Source organism: Pholcus phalangioides, unplaced genomic scaffold, assembly GCF_987345545.1.
Source record: "Pholcus phalangioides strain wild (caught in Gottingen) unplaced genomic scaffold, Ppha-v1.0 ptg000015l_1, whole genome shotgun sequence".
NCBI lineage: Eukaryota > Metazoa > Arthropoda > Arachnida > Araneae > Pholcidae > Pholcus > Pholcus phalangioides.
The window spans coordinates 99,397,517-99,422,461 of NW_028301608.1; the positions used below are offsets into that span (position 1 = coordinate 99,397,517).

The 24,945-nt window shown below is 39.7% G+C and overlaps 1 protein-coding gene across 2 annotated transcripts in view; it reads right to left on the reverse strand.

The window, feature by feature from the left end:
* Positions 1 to 4,408: 4,408 nt before the first annotated feature.
* The window catches only part of LOC149077175 (sodium- and chloride-dependent glycine transporter 2-like), a 44,457-nt gene continuing 23,920 nt past the window's right edge, over positions 4,409 to 24,945 (reverse strand). For both annotated transcript variants that reach the window (XM_089244909.1, XM_089244910.1), the window contains exons 11-15: positions 20,027 to 20,155; positions 7,429 to 7,528; positions 5,536 to 5,636; positions 4,817 to 4,981; positions 4,409 to 4,680 (exon numbers count right to left, since the gene is read on the reverse strand). In XM_089244909.1, the coding sequence (XP_089101035.1) occupies positions 4,519 to 4,680; positions 4,817 to 4,981; positions 5,536 to 5,636; positions 7,429 to 7,528; positions 20,027 to 20,155 (657 nt within the window). In that variant the 3' untranslated portion in view covers positions 4,409 to 4,518. The remainder of the gene's footprint in view (positions 4,681 to 4,816; positions 4,982 to 5,535; positions 5,637 to 7,428; positions 7,529 to 20,026; positions 20,156 to 24,945) is intronic.

Here is a 24,945-nt window from a genome sequence, read left to right on the forward strand (position 1 = left end):
AGGGGTATCCTTACTACTCTCTCATGAATAGCATATAAGATACACAATCATTCTAGAGTGGAACCTCCCATATTGGACATTCCCTTTAGCGGACACCTCCACCCCCTCAAAGCAGAATGTGCTAAAATCTGTGATGTATGTCGCAGAACAATTAGCGCTACTGCAGAACAATTTTGCAGAATTTAAGAAAAATTGCAAAAAAAACCACTATTACATGCATGGGAATTTTTACCGCAGAACATTTCCAGTCAGGAGGGCTCGTCGCAGAACAGTGCTAAACATTCTGCTTTGGGGCCTCCACCAACGGACACTTTGAATTACGTTGACCGAACTCAATGTATTTTACTACCCTTTAATGGACAATCCTCATTAACAGACAAAATTTTCTGTCCCATGGGAGTTTGTTATAGAGAAGTTTTACTGTAGAATGTGATCCCCAAAGCAGAATGACAAAATCTGTGGTGTACATCGCAGAACAATCAGTGCTACTGCAGAACAATCTGGAAGAATTAACAAAAAAAAGTGCTGGAAACACTATTATGGGGTTTTTACTGCAGAAATGTTTCTAGTCAGCCGAGGGCTCGTTGCAGAACAATACAAAACATTCTGCTTTAAGGAATGCGACTTTGAAAGTGCTGCCGAAAATATACTGGTTTGAAAAAAAAATCCCCCAATGCCAATAGGACAACTGCTTAGTTATGTTTCCTTTTGGTAGAAAACGACATATTTTACATTGTAATTTTGACCAAAAATATTCCCATTTGAATAAACCTTGTTGCATAATCTGTCAGAGATTCATCATCCCAAAGATTGAGGAAACCGTTGAAAACTGTGTTTCGAAAAAAAGTGGAGATATTCTCTTTTGAAAATAAGCTCAACTTTCAATGTGAAGAAAATGCAAGCATTATCATAAAAAAACAATTAGTAGAGAAAATTAGGATACTTTGCCTGATGTTAAGAAAAAGAACCAGCGCTAAAAGAAAATTTAAAAACAAAACCGGAATCTTAGCACAATGCAACATACGTAGGCCTATGTCAAACCATGTTAGGATTCCTAGATTTTATTTTACTTTCGCTTTTGGCTGCTCTTTGTGCTGAAGTCTTCATTATATAGAAAATTTTGTTATGAAGAGGCTCTACTGTACATGTTAGTGTTTGTCACTCTGTTTGTATTTTTTGTTTAGCAATTTCTGCTATTCTAGACGATTTCCGGACAAATAATTCTAACTTATTTGTTGCACCATAAAATAATTTCTTGCATTATTTTCTTTTTGCACACTATCGACACGTTAAGGGCTGAGCAGTTGTTGTTTTGGCTTGGATGTATGAAACCCTCTCTCACAAAAAAAAAATTGACCCTCAAGCATATTGGCGAATCTTTTATGCAGGCGGTAGATGAAGGGGACAAGAGTCAAAGAAATATCGGTAAAAAGGTGAGGAAATTTTTTTTTCCTTTGTAACTATAGTTAGTTAAATCTCAATATGCCGTTTGTGCAGCGGCCAGGAAAAAACTTTTGAGTTATTGTTAGCTCAACTCATTGGAAATCTTAAGGTGGGGGGGGGGGGGGGGAGGAATATTTATAAAAAATAACAGCTCTATTTGTGAATATCGTATCAGTAAAACATGTTAAACTACTAGAGATGAAGAAATTCAAAACAATTATTCTAATTTAATTGTATTTAATTATTGAATGAGAATATTTAGAAATTTAATTAAATTTTTTTTGGACCAGGACAAATTGAAAAATATTTAGCTCCAGCCAGTGGCGTCGGAGCTGTGGGTGCTCGAGCCCCCACGGAAGTTTGTAGAACGGGTCCGAGCACCCACAGAACTGATTCAAAAATCGAAATTTCCTTAATAAATCTCCAGACGGGCACCCACAGGTTCGAAACACTTTCGACGCCCCTGGCTCCAGCAAAATTTCATAAGTGCCAAGCAATGAACTGAAACCCTGAACTAGATGTACACACATACTATATTACGGAAATGGACATATACATGATACTTGTGTATAAAGGAAACATTATAAATAAAGTGTAGCCTACACAAGATTATTTCTGTCAAAAAAGTAGTGATTTTTCACTGTCTCTCTTTTGACATTCTTTTGTGAGGAAGTCATTCACTTTTTTCAAGCAGACTAATGGATTTACTAAATTCTATTGCTAAATGCTGAATTCTATTACTACAGTCAAATACCGTTATAGTGAAAATCTTGTTTTAACGAACACTTTCTAATCCCTCATCAGATGAGTTGCTTACATAGGAACAATGCAAAAATCTGGAATTCCTTCATAACAAAATTTGATTATAACGAAGTGATTTCTCCGATCTCTTGGAGTTCATTACAATGGGATTCGACTTGTATATGTTATTTTTTAAGTCTCTCTCACTTCTGAAATTTGACTTGAAAGATGAAAACTTTGAGTTAGGAGAAAATTCTAATACTAAAATATGGAAGAATTTCTAGGGCTGAGTGAAAATTTTGACTTAAACAGATATTAGAGTTTGACTTGTTCGAATTGACTGTACTGTGCTTATCCTTTTTTGGCAAATGTCTGCGCTTATTTATTGTAGTCAATGTATTAGTCACTGATGACCGATGCAGCGGTTTCCAGATTAATGTTAGCAATGGAGTTTTCTCTTTATAAACTAGCAGGAAAAAAAGTGGTTTTTCTTTGTTTTATTTTTGGATGTAAATGCGGAGATAGATGTTTTGTAAATTTTAAAAATTCCAGATGCAGATCAATTGTGTGTTTGAATAATCCTGAATTAGTATTCAATTTAATAAAATTCTTTTCTATTTGTACCATTTAAACTTTAAACATTTGTGATTTCTGAAGAATATACAGTATTTTACTTCCTTTTTTAAGCAAATGGTTGATATATAAATATCGAATTTCTTGTGGGGGTCTGTGTTCAAATAGGCTTCTGACGATGACTCAGAATCAGTGTCTGTTCTATGTAACCCTATACATGCATAATGAACCCGATTAAATTTAAATTTAAGAGTATATCGTCAAATTTATTCATTATTTGTTCAGAATTTTACTTAGAAGTAATTAGGACAATTAAAATTCCACCCTTGAGATACAGGAGAACATGGCCTCCCACAGGGGTCGGGGACTGACACGGGTTATGGGACAAATGTATATATTTTTTCACATAAATTTACAATAGAGAGACCTGTGAAAAATCCTGGTATGAGGACCATTTTTCCAGCATGGCAACACTACACATAACAAGCATTGCACAGAAACAGACTTCACGTTAGGTTCACAACACATACACACACATTCCAACATGTACTAATTCATTATAAGTTCCGCAGAGGAATGTGGATGAGGTATATGTGTAGTTTTTAGTAGTAGTAGTATGGCCCAAGTCTCTTCTTTCACCACCTGCTCATATCTCTTCCTTGAGATAGAGCAGCAATCCATGTCCTCTGGTAAAGAGGTTTGAAGGCAAAGGTGTTCGCCTAGGAGTCCAGCTCTAGTATATGGGGGCTACACACAGGAGAATGAACTTGTATTGCAGTTCCCTCCTTGTATTGCAGAGGATGGGTGAATCTGGAAAATCAGAGAGCTGCCAAAAAAGAACCTCAAGCGACCTTCCCCACTCCAGTGCCGTCTTAATTCATGGGCCCACCCGGGCACTTCAAGAAAAGAGGGGCCTCACAAAAATGAGAACAGGTTCAAGTTTTTGGGAATTCATCCAGTTTGGCCTCTGAAAAATCACTTGGTGTGGGGCTCATGATGCTTTTAAGACGCCCCCCCCCCCAAAGCCTTCAAATTACGCAGTGATTCCAAAACCCAAACCTCACATCCTTCTTTTAAAGTCAAAAATATTTACAATTAGAAGTAATATATCAAATCTACTTTTGTTACCCCTTTTCCCATGCCAGCAGACATGCTCACATAATTTCCGAAAATGCTGTGCTGACATGTCTGAGTCAGTTATCATACATGAAAAAATTTATGCACCAATGCTTTTAGTTGCTATGGTGACCTTCTCCTGGGATTCCCCAAACCCTTTTTTTTAAGGTATGCATAGATATTTCATGGAATCCTGTAATTAATATCCTATACAATGGATTAGAAATGTAAATTTAAGAAGTGATGAAAATTGGATAATAACCACTAGTACTAACTACTGCTAAATCATACATGCACGTCGTTTATATTCCCTCTATGGAACCTCTAACAAATGGACGTGTATGTGTTGTGAACATAACATGAAGTTAGTTTCTGTGTAATGCTTGTTATAGTGCTGCCATCTGTTTTTCAAACTATGAGTGAAGTGTAAATGATTGGCCATTTGTACCGTTGTAGGCCTGTTACTCTCTGTGGCGAGACTTTTCAATGGGGAGATAGGCTCAGACAATAACCACTAATAAAACTTCTCTTTAGGACAGTAAATTTTTTTAATACTGTATGTAAAAAATAAAATGGAATGCACTTTAAAAATATACAATTTCCGCCAACATTTTGAAATATTTGAGACTATTTCTTGCACAATTTTCAAGTCCTTAACTCATCCACAAAACATGGATTATATTTTGCAGTGTTCGTGGGTCCATCAGTAATCCATATAATGGGAGCATCTTTGAGTTCTGTGGACATGGGCAGACTGGATGTTGCTGGCCCCCAATCATCTGTAGGTCTGAAAACTGCAGATATTCCCTGGGAAAGAATTAGTTCAGACTCATTATTTGCGGTTTCATGTAATTCCCACAATTAATCTGTATAAAATTTTCTCGACTATGTATAAAATAATCTTGTCCATATCTTTTCAAAAACATACTGTCCTTTAACTTACGTTTTTTCCCCGGAGGACCTTGTAAAATTCGTAGATGCCTAGTATGGGAATTATTAGAACTGATGATAAAGACAGCAACCATCCAATAGCATTGGCTTTGTAGGAAAATACGTAATTACCTAGACTTGCTGGAGTGTAACTGTAGATATTGAAGAGCAGAACACCCTGAAAAAAAAAAGTGTTTTTTTTAAATTTAAATTTAGAGAAAAATTCCATGTACAACGGGACTCAACAATTAAAAAAAAATAATGATAACTACGGACCAGCCAAATTTCTAAGGAGCCAAATACGGTATTTTTTTGAAGAAAAACAGCTCTAAATACCGTTTTTTCGATATTTCTTGAGCTCAATGACCAGAAATAATATTGACAAATTTTTTGTCAATCACATACAGATATACGTAAATATACAGGGTGATTCAAAGCTCCACGTACAAACTTTTAGGGGAGGTAGAAAAAACAAAACAGGAGTACGGGTAATGAAGCCGGGTAAATGTGCCGTAACTAGGCAGGTGCAACAGGTGTACCCGCACAGGGCCCACTTGGAAGAGGGGCTCAGAATGGGTCTAAATGCAAATTCTTGTACAGCAATGGCTAGTTACGGCACTGCATTTACCCTCTACGGTCTGATTGAATTGTGGCGGCAGCAGTTATAAAGGTTAGAGTTGATCTCAGCAGTTATTTTATAGGTGACATACAAAATATGTTATTGTGACCTACCAGTAAAACGACCGGTGACAAATATCTCCAGCAAAACTTCCAGTAGACGTTTGGTTTGCTTCCGATCATGTCTTTCACGTCGAGAGAAAACCGCTCGGTACCTGTGTGTGAGAAAATATAATAAGACAATTTGTAGAAGCTGACGATGAAAGAACCAAGGCCGCAACTAGGGGGTTGCAGGCGAATCTGGTGCCCCGGGCGCCGTACTAGAGCGGGCGCAAATTTCACTGTTTAATCTCTCCTTCAACAATATGTGGGGGCGCCAAAATGCATGCTTGCCCCGGCTGAACAAGCATCTAGTTGCGTCTCTGGAAACAAGCATCCGTAAATGCTTGAGCTGTGCCTGGAAGCAGTGCCATAAGTACGCAGGGTCAACAAATGCAATGCCCTGGTGTGAGCAAATTAGATATGGAAAGATTAATATCAGAGTTTTCTGAATGTTAATCTGTCACGGGGACCCCTGCAGACATTGGCAAGGACCTCCTGATAGCCTTTTCTTCCAAACTTTTGTAATCGTCGAAGTCTTTAAATGTCTACGTTGACGTTCCGCAAACCAGATAATTTCCAAGTGTCCATAGGTTACATCGAGGAAAGTCTTCAACCTCGGCCGAAGCATTTTTTTGAATATGGAATTGTATGGGTCGAAGCAATTCAGCTTTGAAATTTTTTTCCCTGTTAATGCAACACCACCTATGGGGTCATTCAAGTTTTACGTAAGCAGAGTTTTAGCCATTTTTGACCCCCCCCCCCCTCTCCCCCTTGTCAGCAAAAGTCATCAAAACACTGACCCCGCATCCCCCTCCCCTTGTCAGCAAAATTTCGTCAGCACCTTAGATTATTTCATATCTTCAAAAAGGGTGGTTGATGACGTAAGCAACCTTCAAAACCCCCCCCCTCCCCCCTTGTCATCAAAAGTCAGCAAATCCATAACCACCCCCCCCCGATGCTGACGTAATACTTGAATGACCCCTATAGAAGAAGGTCGCGCGAAGCTCATGACCTCACTGAAGAAGGCCATTGGATATAGCAGGTCGACGCATGCAATATCTTTACCTTTTTCTTGCAGTATATCTAATGGCCTTCTTCAGTGACGTCACAAGCTTCGTGCGGAGGCATTCTTCTATAGGTGGTATTGATTGAAGTCGCCATATTGATGCGGTTTGTGTGTCCTTAAAGCTGATCTTTGTGAAGGAAAATATCATGATCCGAAAAAACTCGTGGTTAGCATACACAACAGACTTGGGCTTCAATTCCAGCTAGGGAATATGGAGATAATCTTTGTGGCTGTCTAGACTCACTCGGCTTTCAACTGTAAGTCCCTCGCAGCGAAACATCATCATGGCGTGTCTATTTACAGAAAGTCTTATAAGCCGAGTTGACGGATCGCACTTGCGGCTCAGGAGCTTGCTCGATGCTTTTAGTTAGGGGTCATTCAAGTATTATGTCAGCATCGGGGGGGGGTTGGGATTTGCTGGCTTTTGATGACAAGGGGGGAGGGGAATTTGAAGGTTGCTTACGTCATAAACTACCCTTTTTGAAGATATGAAATATTCTAAGCTGCTGACAAAAGGGGGGTGGGGTCAAAAATGGCTAAAAATCTGCTTACGTAATACTTGAATGGTCCCTTCAAGTATTATGGTCTCTTATCGTATTATTATAAGAGCATCGTATTATTACTTTGCAATCACCAGCTAGTAAAATCTACTTGCTAACCAAATGGCTACTCTTCAGACGTAATCGAGTTGGAATCCGTCTTTGATACTTGAAACTATTCAGATTTCTCATTGCAAAACTAAAAAAATAAGATGTTTTTCCTCCCCGGAGATGTCATAGGAATTAGAAGGCCAGTAATGATTTATTAATTATTTAATGCGAGAAATAATGCATCCTTACCATAGCACCAGGCAACAGCACCGAGTTGAAACAAGCAGATAATCAGCAGCGACCATGTCGCGGAATACCATTCCATCAGTTGGAAAAGATAAATCCCTCCCTGTATAATAGAAAATTCTTAAAACACTCTCAGAATATAAATAGTGTCAGTTTTATAAAATAAAATGGAAGGAGAAATACGCATGCGAAATTCATGTGCAGTTTCGACTATTTTCGGACAGGGGCACTTGCGGACAACTTTCTTGAATTTGACATTTGTTTTATCTCAAATAATCTGATGTGTGTGTGTAGTGCGCTACCGTTTTTCCATGCTCTCACAGACTGCAACACGGTTTCATCCTTTTATGTGCAATCGGTAAAATGAAAGCATGACATGCATGGGAAAAAACTGACGCTTTTGTCAGAAATTTTCATACGGTTGTCAACAAATTTCCAGTAGTGACTTCGACTATTGAATTTAGTGACTATTGAACAGTTCACTGTTATTTATGTACGATTCTACAAGCAACGCAACATCTATTGATGAGTGCTTGAAAGTTCACTTCAGTAAGAAAAATTTTGGGCAGTTGAAAACACGTTGGAAGCCTTACGTCAGCAAGTCAAACGATCAGTTCTGCGAGCAAATATTTGGAAGAATTGTCTTCAGAAACAGATGGCAATCCCAGATATTACTAGTTGGGGGATGGAAACGTGTTTCTGATTCTCTGGTTCTCAACCATTCGAGGTATAACCATACCAAGCTATTCGAGGGTAATAAAATAAATCAGTAAACTTGATAAACAAACAAAAAAAAGGCCTAAAGGATACCGCCGCATAAATAATATACTAAAAAGGGCTCCGTCATAGAAATTATACACAGAAAAGCGGCAGGGCAGTCATTTCACCTTTTTCCTTGGGGGCAAAGCACATGTACCATGTACTCAATGTATGTATATATATATTTGTGTATATATATACCATTTTTAGTGTATTTTCAAAAGCTTCCCCCCTAAATGACGGGCCTGCTCCGCGAGTCAGAAAAGGTTGAGAACCGCTGCTCTAGTCAGTGGCGTCGGAGCCGGAAGTGTTGTGGGTGCTCAAGCACCCACGGTAATGGTTATGGCATGGGGTCTGAGCACCCCCCAGAATTGATGCAGAAATCAAAATTTCCTACGTAAAGATGAAGACGAGCACCCACAAATTCAAAACACTTCCGACGCTCCTGGCTCTAGTTGAACCTTGCTGCAAGGACAACCCTGCCTGAAGCTTCTTCAGATTGCTAAGAGTTACTTAGTTGCCGATGCAAGACCATGTGCGTAAAGATTTATAAATGCTCGCATCTAAACCTGGACTGTACAATTCCCTGTACCTGTGATGGTTAGTGTATGTGATAAAGCACAATGAAGTTTCTGCTTTTATGAGGAATTACAATACAATTCTGACTAACTGATATTTACTCGTAGATATAATATGACCAGTTAATCTTATGTCTATGTATTTATTATTAGAATATAAAGAAAATTGTTATCAAATCCAATGTGTTGCTTTTGATGGAGAAAGTTTCATTTCATTGATATTAAATTACATTTTCGGTGATGTAACTTCAATTAAAACCTTCTGATATCCACTAAACCTGTTATTAATTTTTTTTTTCAAATCAATGCACCCAACAAACATTAAAATTTATCCCAAAGACATCAAATAACGAATATTTTAATTTTAGCCACCATCTAGGACGCCATCTTGAATTACGCCATCCCAGTTAGTCTCACACAGTTTGGCTCCCGGCATTTTTTCCATTCACTACATCATAAGCAATAAACATGCCAAGTTTCATGCTGGTAGCCAGATGTGCAGACTTCTAGCATTTATCTGAGCTAAGCTGCCTCACTAAAAGCGGGGTTAACGAGCGACCGCATTCACATAAAATTGAAGTTTACGGGACAAGAACTAGAGAATATTTTTTTATAATTTTTAACGAAACGAAAATAAACGTCTTAAAAAAAAAGAAAATACAGTATATCAGACAGTGACTTATTTCACCGAATTTCTGCATTTGGCAAGCAATCAGCTCTAACTTACTATACTCTAATCATACTCTAACTGTATATACGGTTTGCAAACAATTCTGCTTACGGAATAGTCGCAGCTTACGAACACACGAAAACGGTCTAAATCCCGGAAGAAATATATTTCAGAAGTCTGAGATTATACAATTCTTTTTTCGATATAGAAATTGGTTGAAGGAATATTGGTTGCGGAATTTTTCATCGGAGTAAAAATTCCTGCCATTAAATACGCCCCTCCCCCTCTCACTTAGCCCATTTATCAGCAGGTCATTTCAAAATTTATGAAGCTCTGCAAAGAACTTTTTCAAAGGTGTTTTGTAATAATATCTGACATAGACCTAACACGTGCAGTAGCTTCTGTAAAAATTATTTTATTACCCTACAATTGCGAATATAATTTCTTATTTACGAAGCTTGGCAGCAAGTTTCACGCAGAACCATCAATTTGGCTTAGGCCGAACACATACTGGGGAGACGACAAAGAGAGCGATTTCAAAAGAGAAAATACATCGATGCTTATCTCGATGTCCCCTCACATACTGACGAGGCGGAGAGAGCGAAAATGACCGCAGGCGTTCCGAAGGGTAAAGAAGAGAACCCTTTGAGCGGGAAAAGTGACATCCCGCCAACTAGTAACCCTACCAGCCTGTTCATGCCAAATCAATCAGTTTGGCAATATTGGAGGATTCCAATAAACCAGCGGTTCTCAACCAGTGCTCCGTAGAGCCCTTATGGCCCCGTGTGAACTCCCAGGGGCTCCGTGGCCACTCGAGGAAAATAAATAAAAAAAAACAGTAAATTTGAAAAAAATAATTAATATTTTTGAATAATAAAAATAAGTCAGAAACTTTGATGAATAAATACAAAAAATAGGCGTCTGGGGCTCCGCCATAGAAATTACATACCGGAAAAGGGCTCCGTGGGTCAAAAAAGGTTGAGAAGCGCTGCAATAAACCCATTAATCCTCAAAAGACTACAAGTCCTGTTTATATATGTTTTTAATGACTTCTTGTATCAAACCGTTGTTTCGAATATTATTATTGCATAATGTTATTATATTATAATATTATTGCATAACGATTTAAATAATTACACTTCAATCAAGATAGAGACAACAGAATTAGTTAGACACTGAATAAAAATACATGCCTATAATCCGCAGAAGATAATTTCGATACTTTCTAAACAAAATATCACCGTTAATGAGATGAAGTGAGAAGTTATCCATACACCCCTCCTCGATGATGAAACCGTAATTTTTTTATGGCCACCGTATCATTATGAAAATGATTGTTATTAGCGATAAATGTATACGTGGTCGTTAAGCACAAATTATCAGTGTGGATCCATTATTTATGAAATCCCAGAATTACAGATTCCTCCTATATGCAGGGCTGTCTTGTCTTAAGAGCATCATGGGCCCAAGGGCCAAATGATTTTTCTGAGGCCCTACCAGGCAAATTCCCGAAAATCTCAACCACATCTCACTTTTGTGAAGCCTTTTTTATCTTTAGGTCCCACGGTCCTTGCCCTGGTGGGCTCATGCCTTACGACGGCACTGCTTATAACTGCCATGTTCTGTGCATAACCAATTTCAATGAACGCACGGATGCTGCAATCAACTGGTTTCGATTTTTTAAGAAATACAGAAATATGTATTGCGTGTGAGATGTTCATTATTTGCATCAGAAAAAATCTTGTGCCTCTTTCATAACACACGACATTCCAATTCAAATCCACGGAAATAACAGATATTCAGTACAATAAAATAAAAGAGAAAAAAACAGAAACCGTGTTTCGACAATGTTAGTAAGCGATGAGCAATCATCACGGTGTTTTATCCGTTTTCCTAAAAAACGGGTTCTCAATCTCAAACATTTTCCACCCGCACCGCCCATTTCTCTTATGAAGAGCCATTGGCGTACGCAAAGGGGGGATTTGGGGTTCTAACACTCCCCCCCCTTAAGCCAAGATTATAGTGTTATTTTGCCGGAAAAAACGTAAACCCCCCCAGAAGGAAAAACAAATCTGAACCCCCACCCCCCGAGAAAATTCTGCGTACGTCTACGTGAAGAGCAGTTGTAAGAAAAGCATTTCTTTGAAAAACCTTTGTCAAGACCACTGCGAAACTGCACCCCTGACAAAGGTTGGTGCGCACAGTTTGAGAACCCCTGCTAATCCATCAACGTGTTGACAAATACGGGGCCGTCATTCGAGGGAGGGGGGGGGGCTTTGGAAAATACACTAAAAATGGTATATATACATACAAATATATATATATACTAGGGGGGCTCTGCCCCCCCCCCTGTCGCCTTTGGCAACCAACCCCCAACCCCCTTTTCTCATCACAACATATCTTGTTTATTTCGTCCCACTTCATCAGCGTACTATGGAAAGGGACATGTGAAAGCACCAGCTTACTGAAGAAGCGAATTTTATAATAAGAAAACAACAAAAAACAAATGTGATTCATCAAGTACCCCCAGAAAACTTGCCCATGGGGGTCCCCAGACTCCAATTCGCTGAATTTTAGTGGGGCCCAGACTGGATTTATCTCGGGCTACCGATGTGTTGCAAATTTTACATTGTTAAACAACAAAAATCAATGAGATTCATCAAGGGACACCCAAAATGAAACCTGTCAACATTTCCATGGGGCCCCGACCTGGAGACTTGTCGGATATCTCCCCGGTGAGGAGCTACGAAAATTTTAAATTTTTATCAATTTTACAACGAATGAAATCCAAGGCCCCCATTCAGCAGCAGGGACCCAATATCCGACATCCCCCCTGTGAGTGCCACGGCAAATGTTCATTTGTATTCATTTTACCAACGAATAAATTCCAGCCCCCCCCCCCCAATTACCCGTGACCGAATTCGCAAATTTTATGGGGTCCCCAGACTGGATATAGCTTGAGCTTCCGCTATCGCAAATTTTTCAATGTTAAAGCAGCAAGAAAACAACGAGATCCATCAAGGGCCCTGGAAATCAAACCTTTTAACTTCCCCATTAAGGTATATGTGCAATCCCCCCGGGTACCCCGACCCTGTGTGTTGGGAGCACTGGTGTTATATGTATATGATACATATACATACCTCTCAGCATGACCCCCCCCCTTCCCCCACAAGGGCAGGGCTGACAGGGGCCGGAACGATTCTTATCACTTTTTGATTTTTCACACTATAAATTAACCACAGAGGGCCCCCGAAAAGCTGGTTTGGGGGCTCGCCATCTATTCCAGTCTAGGGGCCCTGCTGTAGGATGTGGGAGCCTCTCAGTACATGCACGTAACTTGGTCCCGATGGGTTAAATGGGTCCCGAATATGCTAGAGTTAAATGAATACTTGACCTAAAATCGTAACCGATTTCCATCACTCAAAAAACGTCACTCACTTCCGTAACATAAAATCGTCACTAATTTCGGTTGCTTAGAAACAGGCACTTTTCGAGTTTGTGATTTTATATTATAGAGTAGATATACATAAATTGAGTTCATGTTCTTTGCCTGCCCCCTTCCCTGGAAAACGTTGAAATGACGTTCCTGGAAAAATCTCTACAAATTTTCGTTGAAATTCTAAGAACATGTTCAGTATTGAGTAGAAAATTAATGTCGACCAGCAATTCTCAACCTTTTTTCTGCGTCACGGAGCCCTTTTTAGAATATAATTTCTACGACGGAGCCCCGTACGCCACGTTTTTTTTTTTCATTTGGTCATAAAATTTACTGATTCACTTTACTTCAATTGAGTGAACGTGGAGCACCCTCAACCAGTGCACGTGGAGCACTGGTTGAGAACCGCTGGTGTAGACAGTACATAGATAAAGTTTTCTTTCTAAAAGATTTTTGATGTGTTTGTGGGGAGGACAGGTTTTTTCCGCCCCAGCGACTGCATAATGATGTATAGTGATATATAACTTATGATTTTATAGTGGTTTTCCAGTTTCCAACAGAAATTTGCCACCCTTTACATTTTGCAGCCCAGAGCAAAGGCGTGGGCATGAAAAAACATTGAGAGGGCTGAAAGTTTCCAGTCGTCCCGTGACGAGCCTCGAGCCCGTATGTAGAATGATGCAGTGCCCCGCTTTATTTATTCATTAATTGGGGAAGGGGGTTCTCAGCCCCCCAACACAAAATTTATTGGGGGGGGGGGGTTGAAATAGCCCCCCCCCCCGCCATGTTTTGGTGCCTACGTCCCATGGCACCCCGCCATGTTTTGGTGCCTACGTCCCATGGCAGTACGGCAGTACGTTTCTTATTAAAAGCTATTCAGAGACAATTGAAAAGATGGAATTTGCGCCCCTCCTGATACTACGCCCAGGAAACCAGACCAACCCCACCCCCTAGTTGCAGCACTGTCCGTTCGTCAGAAGGAAGTTCTCTTGCACATAGTGTAGTTTTCCATGCAAAAAGCGCAATGGGATGGGCGGAAATTTGAGAAATATCTATCTCGTTAGTCCAGTAAAATTTTGAAAAATATTCACGTCTAAAAAAATGACGGGGGGAATTAATCCGTAAAATGCTACCACAACAATCGTCAAACTTTTAAATTAGGATAGAAAATTAAGGACAAAATTAATTAGGATTTAAATTAAGCACAAAAAATGGGAATCGAAAAGAAGAGAGAGCGCCAAAAGTGAAAAAACATCCGAAAACCCCCTCCAAACCAAATGGGTGGTGATGATGATGATCCCCCCTCAGAAGTTCTCTTTTTTTTCCAAGAGAGTGAGGAAAAAAAAAAGGGGGAGAAAACTGACCAATCCCCAAATAGCGTCTGATTTTACCTCGCGATGAAAACAAACCGGCTTGAAAGAATCGCGTACCTCTTGAGCCGCCTCTTTCTCCTTCTCGTCTCGCTGCCCGAGTATGTGAGGCGCAGAACAAAACAGTACATTTGTTTTCGCCGCTATTTCGTACCTCTCCGCTCACATCCCCAGTATGTGTTCGGCCTTAGGCCGAACACATACTGGGGAGACGACAAAGAGAGCGATTTCAAAAGAGAAAATACATCGATGCTTATCTCGATGTCCCCTCACATACTGACGAGACGGAGAGAGCGAAAATGACCGCAGGCGTTCCGAAGGGTAAAGAAGAGAACCCTTTGAGCGGGAAAAGTGACATCCCGCCAACTAGTAACCCTACCAGCCTGTTCATGCCAAATCAATCAGTTTGGCAATATTGGAGGATTCCAATAAACCAGCGGTTCTCAACCAGTGCTCCGTAGAGCCCTTATGGCCCCGTGTGAACTCCCAGGGGCTCCGTGGCCACTCGAGGAAAATAAATAAAAAAAAACAGTAAATTTGAAAAAAATAATTAATATTTTTGAATAATAAAAATAAGTCAGAAACTTTGATGAATAAATACAAAAAAATAGGCGTCTGGGGCTCCGCCATAGAAATTACATACCGGAAAAGGGCTCCGTGGGTCAAAAAAGGTTGAGAAGCGCTGCAATAAACCCATTAATCCTCAAAAGACTACAAGTCCTGTTTATATATGTTTTTAATGACTTCTTGTATCAAACCGTTGTTTCGAATATTATTATTGCATAATGTTATTATATTATAATATTATTGCATAACGATTTAAATAATTACACTTCAATCAAGATAGAGACAACAGAATTAGTTAGACACTGAATAAAAATACATGCCTATAATCCGCAGAAGATAATTTCGATACTTTCTAAACAAAATATCACCGTTAATGAGATGAAGTGAGAAGTTATCCATACACCCCTCCTCGATGATGAAACCGTAATTTTTTTATGGCCACCGTATCATTATGAAAATGATTGTTATTAGCGATAAATGTATACGTGGTCGTTAAGCACAAATTATCAGTGTGGATCCATTATTTATGAAATCCCAGAATTACAGATTCCTCCTATATGCAGGGCTGTCTTGTCTTAAGAGCATCATGGGCCCAAGGGCCAAATGATTTTTCTGAGGCCCTACCAGGCAAATTCCCGAAAATCTCAACCACATCTCACTTTTGTGAAGCCTTTTTTATCTTTAGGTCCCACGGTCCTTGCCCTGGTGGGCTCATGCCTTACGACGGCACTGCTTATAACTGCCATGTTCTGTGCATAACCAATTTCAATGAACGCACGGATGCTGCAATCAACTGGTTTCGATTTTTTAAGAAATACAGAAATATGTATTGCGTGTAAGATGTTCATTATTTGCATCAGAAAAAATCTTGTGCCTCTTTCATAACACACGACATTCCAATTAAAATCCACGGAAATAACAGATATTCAGTACAATAAAATAAAAGAGAAAAAAACAGAAACCGTGTTTCGACAATGTTAGTAAGCGATGAGCAATCATCACGGTGTTTTATCCGTTTTCCTAAAAAACGGGTTCTCAATCTCAAACATTTTCCACCCGCGCCGCCCATTTCTCTTATGAAGAGCCATTGGCGTACGCAAAGGGGGGATTTGGGGTTCTAACACTCCCCCCCCTTAAGCCAAGATTATAGTGTTATTTTGCCGGAAAAAACGTAAACCCCCCCAGAAGGAAAAACAAATCTGAACCCCCACCCCCCGAGAAAATTCTGCGTACGTCTACGTGAAGAGCAGTTTTAAGAAAAGCATTTCTTTGAAAAACCTTTGTCAAGACCACTGCGAAACTGCACCCCTGACAAAGGTTGGTGCGCACAGTTTGAGAACCCCTGCTAATCCATCAACGTGTTGACAAATACGGGGCCGTCATTCGAGGGGGGGGGGGGGGCTTTGGAAAATACACTAAAAATGGTATATATACATACAAATATATATATATACTAGGGGGGCTCTGCCCCCCCCCTGTCGCCTTTGGCAACCAACCCCCAACCCCCTTTTCTCATCACAACATATCTTGTTTATTTCGTCCCACTTCATCAGCGTACTATGGAAAGGGACATGTGAAAGCACCAGCTTACTGAAGAAGCGAATTTTATAATAAGAAAACAACAAAAAACAAATGTGATTCATCAAGTACCCCCAGAAAACTTGCCCATGGGGGTCCCCAGACTCCAATTCGCTGAATTTTAGTGGGGCCCAAACTGGATTTATCTCGGGCTACCGATGTGTTGCAAATTTTACATTGTTAAACAACAAAAATCAATGAGATTCATCAAGGGACACCCAAAATGAAACCTGTCAACATTTCCATGGGGCCCCGACCTGGAGACTTGTCGGATATCTCCCCGGTGAGGAGCTACGAAAATTTTAAATTTTTATCAATTTTACAACGAATGAAATCCAAGGCCCCCATTCAGCAGCAGGGACCCAATATCCGACATCCCCCCTGTGAGTGCCACGGCAAATGTTCATTTGTATTCATTTTACCAACGAATAAATTCCAGCCCCCCCCCCCAATTACCCGTGACCGAATTCGCAAATTTTATGGGGTCCCCAGACTGGATATAGCTTGAGCTTCCGCTATCGCAAATTTTTCAATGTTAAAGCAGCAAGAAAACAACGAGATCCATCAAGGGCCCTGGAAATCAAACCTTTTAACTTCCCCATTAAGGTATATGTGCAATCCCCCCGGGTACCCCGACCCTGTGTGTTGGGAGCACTGGTGTTATATGTATATGATACATATACATACCTCTCAGCATGACCCCCCCCCCTTCCCCCACAAGGGCAGGGCTGACAGGGGCCGGAACGATTCTTATCACTTTTTGATTTTTCACACTATAAATTAACCACAGAGGGCCCCCGAAAAGCTGGTTTGGGGGCTCGCCATCTATTCCAGTCTAGGGGCCCTGCTGTAGGATGTGGGAGCCTCTCAGTACATGCACGTAACTTGGTCCCGATGGGTTAAATGGGTCCCGAATATGCTAGAGTTAAATGAATACTTGACCTAAAATCGTAACCGATTTCCATCACTCAAAAAACGTCACTCACTTCCGTAACATAAAATCGTCACTAATTTCGGTTGCTTAGAAACAGGCCCTTTTCGAGTTTGTGATTTTATATTATAGAGTAGATATACATAAATTGAGTTCATGTTCTTTGCCTGCCCCCTTCCCTGGAAAACGTTGAAATGACGTTCCTGGAAAAATCTCTACAAATTTTCGTTGAAATTCTAAGAACATGTTCAGTATTGAGTAGAAAATTAATGTCGACCAGCAATTCTCAACCTTTTTTCTGCGTCACGGAGCCCTTTTTAGAATATAATTTCTACGACGGAGCCCCGTACGCCACGTTTTTTTTTTTCATTTGGTCATAAAATTTACTGATTCACTTTACTTCAATTGAGTGAACGTGGAGCACCCTCAACCAGTGCACGTGGAGCACTGGTTGAGAACCGCTGGTGTAGACAGTACATAGATAAAGTTTTCTTTCTAAAAGATTTTTGATGTGTTTGTGGGGAGGACAGGTTTTTTCCGCCCCAGCGACTGCATAATGATGTATAGTGATATATAACTTATGATTTTATAGTGGTTTTCCAGTTTCCAACAGAAATTTGCCACCCTTTACATTTTGCAGCCCAGAGCAAAGGCGTGGGCATGAAAAAACATTGAGAGGGCTGAAAGTTTCCAGTCGTCCCGTGACGAGCCTCGAGCCCGTATGTAGAATGATGCAGTGCCCCGCTTTATTTATTCATTAATTGGGGAAGGGGGTTCTCAGCCCCCCAACACAAAATTTATTGGGGGGGGGTTGAAATAGCCCCCCCCCCCCGCCATGTTTTGGTGCCTACGTCCCATGGCAGTACGGCAGTACGTTTCTTATTAAAAGCTATTCAGAGACAATTGAAAAGATGGAATTTGCGCCCCTCCTGATACTACGCCCAGGAAACCAGACCAACCCCACCCCCTAGTTGCAGCACTGTCCGTTCATCAGAAGGAAGTTAGTTCTCTTGCACATAGTGTAGTTTTCCATGCAAAAAGCGCAATGGGATGGGCGGAAATTTGAGAAATATCTATCTCGTTAGTCCAGTAAAATTTTGAAAAATATTCACGTCTAAAAAAATGACGGGGGGAATTAATCCGTAAAATGCTACCACAACAATCGTCAAACTTTTAAATTAGGATAGAAAATTAAGGACAAAATTAATTAGGATTTAAATTAAGCACAAAAAATGGGAATCGAAAAGAAGAGAGAGCGCCAAAAGTGGAAAAACATCCGAAGCACTCCCTCCAAACCAAATGGGTGGTGATGATGATGATCCCCCCTCAGAAGTTCTCTTTTTTTTCCAAGAGAGTGAGGAAAAAAAAAAGGGGGAGAAAACTGACCAATCCCCAAATAGCGTCTGATTTTACCTCGCGATGAAAACAAACCGGCTTGAAAGAATCGCGTACCTCTTGAGCCGCCTCTTTCTCCTCCTCGTCTCGCTGCCCGAGTATGTGAGGCGCAGAACAAAACAGTACATTTGTTTTCACCGCTATTTCGTACCTCTCCGCTCACATCCCCAGTATGTGTTCGGCCTAGAGTATATTTTGTGGCCAGATAGCATTGCAAGCGGAGATTTTGAGGGCTTAGACCATAGTCTCCCAAACTTTTTGTTCCATCGCCTCCTTCATCAGAAATTTTTTCCTCTCATCGCCCCCCAACTCAAGTAAACCCATAGGATCCTATGCTAAATCAGTAGGTTCTATCGCATCCTTGGACCATTCCATCGCCCACCAGGGGGCAATATTGCCCACTTTGGGAAACACTGGCTTAGACCATCCATCGCCTAATTTAAAATTTTTTCTTCTCATCGCCCCTAATCCACACCAATCCATAGGATTCTATACTAAACCCAGATCTTCTATCGCCCCCTGACTTTTCCATCGCTCCCAAGGGACGATATTGCCCACTTTGGGAAACACTGGCTTAGACACTGAGATTATAGATGGTACACATTCATGAAACCAGACTTTGCCCTGGAATCGTTTTCATTGCATTTCATCTCTTTCTAATTATGGTAATTTTTTCAGCATTGGTTTAATAATAACCATATTGGTCATGCACAGGAGCAGCATTAAAAGTTAGCACTCTGAAAATCTCCGGAGTCCCAGGAACGGATTAATTCATTTCACATTGGCTTTTATGGGAAAAATTACTTCAATATGCGAACAATTCGGTTTACGAACAGACCTCAGGAACTAATTAAGTTCTTAAACCGAGGGTTGGCTGTATTTGAATCCAGAGCTGTGTCTTGTTTTTGTATCAGGTACTAAAAATTATAAGGTTTTGTTTTGGAAGATAAAACATTAAATTTCGTGATTTTTCGAATCTGTGAAATCTTCCGCTGATGGCGGTCAAGAAAAATTTTCTGTGGACAAGAGCCCTCACAGTTTCAATTATTTTAGAGTGAAGGGGGAGAAACGTGTCAAAGCGAAGAAATGTTGACCGGGCTTGGATCCAGAGCGATGTGTTATACCGGGTGGTTTATTGTGTATGTAGATTATACTGTCCCCTTATTTTATGAGACAGGCCAATTTTCCTCATATTATTCAACTCTTGGGACGGGCGATAGCCCCCCACCCCGAATCCGTGTCTGAATTGAACATCCGCAAGTGCCACCTTTCAGTAGCTACATCTAATTTTCGAACCTCTGTCTTTCTTTCATATACCTGAGCACAGAAGGGCAATCCGAACAAGAAACAAACCGCACAAAGCAGAACTGTCACTTGAGGAGTGTATTTTCTCAGCTCCGGCCGCAAGTCTTTAACAGCCGTTACCAAAGCTTCACAGAGACTGAACTGGAAAAATTATAGACAAATACATTGGGAAATAAATAAAAAATACATAGGCACAACAATATAAAACGACAACACACACTACACGTACGTCCCAATAATTGGAAAAAAAAACCAACAAATACGGCGAGACTGTTATATATGTTCAAAGCCACATACGTTTACTTATTTTTTTTAACGAGTCCTATTTTAAAGAAATCAAAATATATATTTTTGTGTATTACTTTCTTCTGTCCGATTCATCATCATCATACTTGAATGACCATTCACCTTTTTCCCCTTTGTCATTTCGTACCTGTGTTATGTTATATCCAAATATCCTCCGCCCGTCTTGCGTCCGTGAACTCGTCGAGGGTCAATAATGAGGAAACCAACAAGCACGTATAGAATGCTCTCGAAGAGTTGTTATTATTATTATCCGGTTTCATAAACAATGCGCCACATATAACAATGGGTTTTTTTCCCCGTGAACAATGCTACGGGTAACAATGGATTTTCTCTTTTTTTTCATTTATTTCTTCTTTTTCCTTTCAAATAATGACCATATACGTGTAGGTTGTAGTCGTAGATGGTTTTTTTTTTTTTGGCTGTGCCGATTGTTTACGATGAAATCCCTGTGAGAGAGTAGTTACGCGTTGATTTTCTTTTCCCAAAGAGAAGAGCCATTTCTATACACTAACTTGACAGAGTCGGTTTAGACCACGTTAAAGAGAGCTCGGTTGAAATACCGTTACTTGTGATAGTGGATCGATCTCAGTGTTGTGTAAATATCGGTTTGGATAATTAAGTGATTGGGTGCTATTATACGTACATAGTAAGAAGCCTCATTTATGAAGCGCCTAGGTTATAAATCAATATTTAAGTATTTTCTGGTGAAACGGTGTGCGTGAAACAGTGCTGTCTTAACGTATGGGCCCCACCCGGATCCTCAAGTGCAAAGGGAGCCTCATGATAATGAGCTCTCGTTAAGATTTTCGATATTTGAGCATGTAAATTGGTGAGCAATCATTTCTAGTCAGCTAGGGGGTGAGGAGGGGGTGAAGAGGCACAGTTTTTCCAATATGACCCCCCCCCCCCCCATGATGCTCTTAAGACGGCCATGGTGTGAAAATCTCCAAAAATACGTTTTGTGTTTGAAGGTAAGTTCAGCTTGTGTGCTAATTTTCAGCTTGATTGCGCCAACATTGCTTAATATTGCTCTTTGTTTTCCTTTTAATTGTTGCTATGTTAAATTAAATGTGATAAATCCAATGACTGCATATTCGCCGACCATAAGTTTGAAAAATTTTGTTGATACTGTAAAACATCGCTACAACGATACCCGATATAACGATAAATCCCTCTGTAACGATACTTTTTCAAATCATGTGTGAAATTTCTCGAAAGCGCTGAAGAAGTTATTGCTATTGCTACTTTCTGCGTGTTAGGCCGGTATTACACTATAAACGTTTTCTAAAAATCCTTTATATCAATAATCCTTTATATAACGAATAAAACTTGAAAAATTCAACCAATAAGATTATCGGTTGCATTTTCTCGAATGTAACCTATAAGCTTTATTGGTTGAATTTTTCGAGTTTTATAAAAGGGATTTTATCAAACATTTACAGTGTAATGCCGGCCTTGAACAATAAAAAGTGCAATGCGGTAAACAACTTTATAGGGGCAATGCATGGAACTGTTACGATTGCATCTTACACACACTCTCTCACCCTCTCGTCTTCTCTTAGAGAAACCACAAACCACACATCATACATACATACATGGGATGCAACACGTGTGCTCTCCTTTCCCTCACCAGGTATTTCTAAGACGCACTTGAGCACCGAATAAGTACGTATTACATAACATCACAACTCTGCAGACACACACATTGTGCCTCTGGGCCAATGAAAACCCAATTACAGAAATCAGGCGATTGCCTTTGACCAATAGCAGAGGGTCTTCAACTTGGTTTGGAAAACGCGAGGCTTTTACACAGAGAGACAGAGAGAGAGAAGTATTGCGGGAGGTTGGACGACCAACATGTCGCGCTTGAAGAGTCGTGAAGTTACTCTTTCTCCCCCCTCCTAACCCCGGGTCGAGATCCCTCAATGTAGGGGACGCAGGAAACCTTGCCCCGAGATGACGGTGAGTGATTCAAATTATATAAATAATTATTGTGTGTTTAATTTGGTGGAGTGAGAGTGTCCAATGTTTCATGTAAATTGTATCGAGTAATATTCACGGTGTCGAAGTATTTTCAATTTTAATGAATAAAATATAAATTGTAATTGTCGAATTGAAAAGGTTATGATTATTTTTCAATCGTAGTAAAGCTCCAACATATAGTGGTGCCGTCGACCGGCGAATCTGTGGTAACTTGGCGTAACTATACTGAACTGTCGTAATTATTATTTTTCAATCGTTGTAACGTAGTTGTGTTAGCGTATTTTTCCATAGTTCTCATAATTAAAAAAAAACAAAAAAAAACCTAATGTGATTGTGTTTCTATCGTTTGTTAAAATATTTCCTTTTATTGAGTGTGATTTGAGTCATATTTTGAACGTATAATTTGTGTTTCTCTCATGTTGAATTCCGATTATTGTCGACGGTGTGATTTCGAGTTCATAGTATGTTGATTGTGTATAACAAAGCCGGATAGCCATTTTCATGATTTTATGTGGGAAAAAAAATATTTTCCTTTGCTCACGTCGTCAGAGAAAAAAAAAAATTTTTTTTGCCTCTTGCTCGCACTGCCTTATGGGAAATCTTCGTCTCGTCGTGTGCTCATCATCTTCTCTTGGAACTTGTGGAAAAAAGGGAATTAGTTTTCTCTGTTGGATCGTGGTCAGAGCCGTCTCAATGTCATCGATTTTGTTTGTCAACATAGCCGCGATGCCTGCCTCGTTGCCGATGATATGTTACAACATGCTCACACTCGAAATATTTTTCGGTTTTCCTCCTGTTGCTGCTGTTGTTCTTCATGACGCTAAAGAGTGAATCACGAATGGTCATCGTAACTGTTTCTTCATTGCTTTAACTTGAACTCAGTGCTATTCTGTCATCATTTTTCCTGAACTGTCATCTTCGTTCACTTATCTTCAGAACTTTACGTTGGATCCGCACTACGTCGAACTGTCACCTGTCGCTAGCAGGCATACTACTTCGGTAGGCATACTACTCGTCCGTCAGACCGCATTAGACTTTTGCTATGTTCCACTGTATGTTCTTTTCTCAGTGCTATCTCCCATGATTTGATGTTTGTTAAGATCAATGATTTTTCGTGTGTCGACTCATCTGTGACAAATCAGTTTCTCCCTTGTACCTTGTGTTGTCTTTGAGATTTATTGATGAATATTTTGAGAATTTATAATTGGCGTAAAAAAGTACAGATTCTGTCGTCGCCCTTGATTTATTATGGTTGGGTTACCGGGCCATTCTGATAATGGTGACTGATCCCGTTGATGTTTTATATGTGTTATGGTACATCTGGAGACTGATAGGGGTGTTCGCTTATCATGAGGTTATTGTTCTGAATTAACAGTATTCAATGTCATTTCAGGTCAGCAAATCTAATTTTGTCGCTGCCATTGTTCCTTTTCCACCATAAACTATTGAATTCTGCATTTAAAGTTTATCTGTCATTGCATTTTTTCCCCCTCACTCAACGTGTTTTTTTTTAATTGCTTTTGAATTTACTTTTTTCAGCATTGAGGTTTCCTTTACACATTTATGATGTATACGTTAAATTGTCTCTAACACTTTGGTATATCATTAAGTTGTTACAGGCGCTCTCACTCACCTTTTGGGTCACTCACTCGTCATCTCCTACACCTTCCCCCATGTTTATATATAATTAAGTATTGTGTGTATGTCTCGGATATTGCTGTATGTGTGTGCATGTTCTTAATTTTTTTTCCTAGTTTTTCTTTCCAGTGAATCCTTGTTCTTTCTCAACATTGAGGTTATGTCATTGATGATATGTGTTTGTGCATACTGCTCCTGGTTGAAGGTGAAATTTTTTTTGGGTTTTCATGTGAAAAGTAGTTCTAGTGTTGATGTCATATTGTGAAGCATATTTCTTTTAGGCTGGAAGTTTAGATTCTTGGCGCCAGATGCTGAAGTTTGTTATCGTAGTTTTGATTTATTTTTTTGAAGTTGTTGATATATAGTTGTGATGTTGAATTGTGATTCATTCTTTTGTAAAAAAAAGAGAAATGTCAAATTGTTTTTTTTTCCTGGAGCAGAGATAATGTACATAGATGGACATTTCTAATTGATTATATCTTCATTGGCAACTGCGAAGCACAAGTTTGTTTCAAATTTTCCTTTGTATATTTTATTTGGTATAACACTGTTGATTATGTATTGCACAACTTATGATACTATTGCCATATATTTTGTTTTTCTTCCTGACGTATTCTGATGCTCAGTTGTAACATGCATACATATACACGCACATACACCACGTTTTTTTTTTTTGTTGTTGAACTCTGTTTGTTGCATAACATTTCATGTTTTTTGTGTGTTTGTTGTACACATTATGGTTACAGTGTTACATTATGGTTGTCATGTATGCGATTCACTCTCACCTTTTCTCTCGTGCCATATGTAGGGGTCTCTCACCTGTCTCATATTGAAAAATTTTACTTCGTAAAATTTTTCCCCCCTTCCCGTAGGTAATATGTTACGATTGCATCTTACACACACTCTCTCACCCTCTCGTCTTCTCTTAGAGAAACCACAAACCACACATCATACATACATACATGGGATGCAACACGTGTGCTCTCCTTTCCCTCACCAGGTAT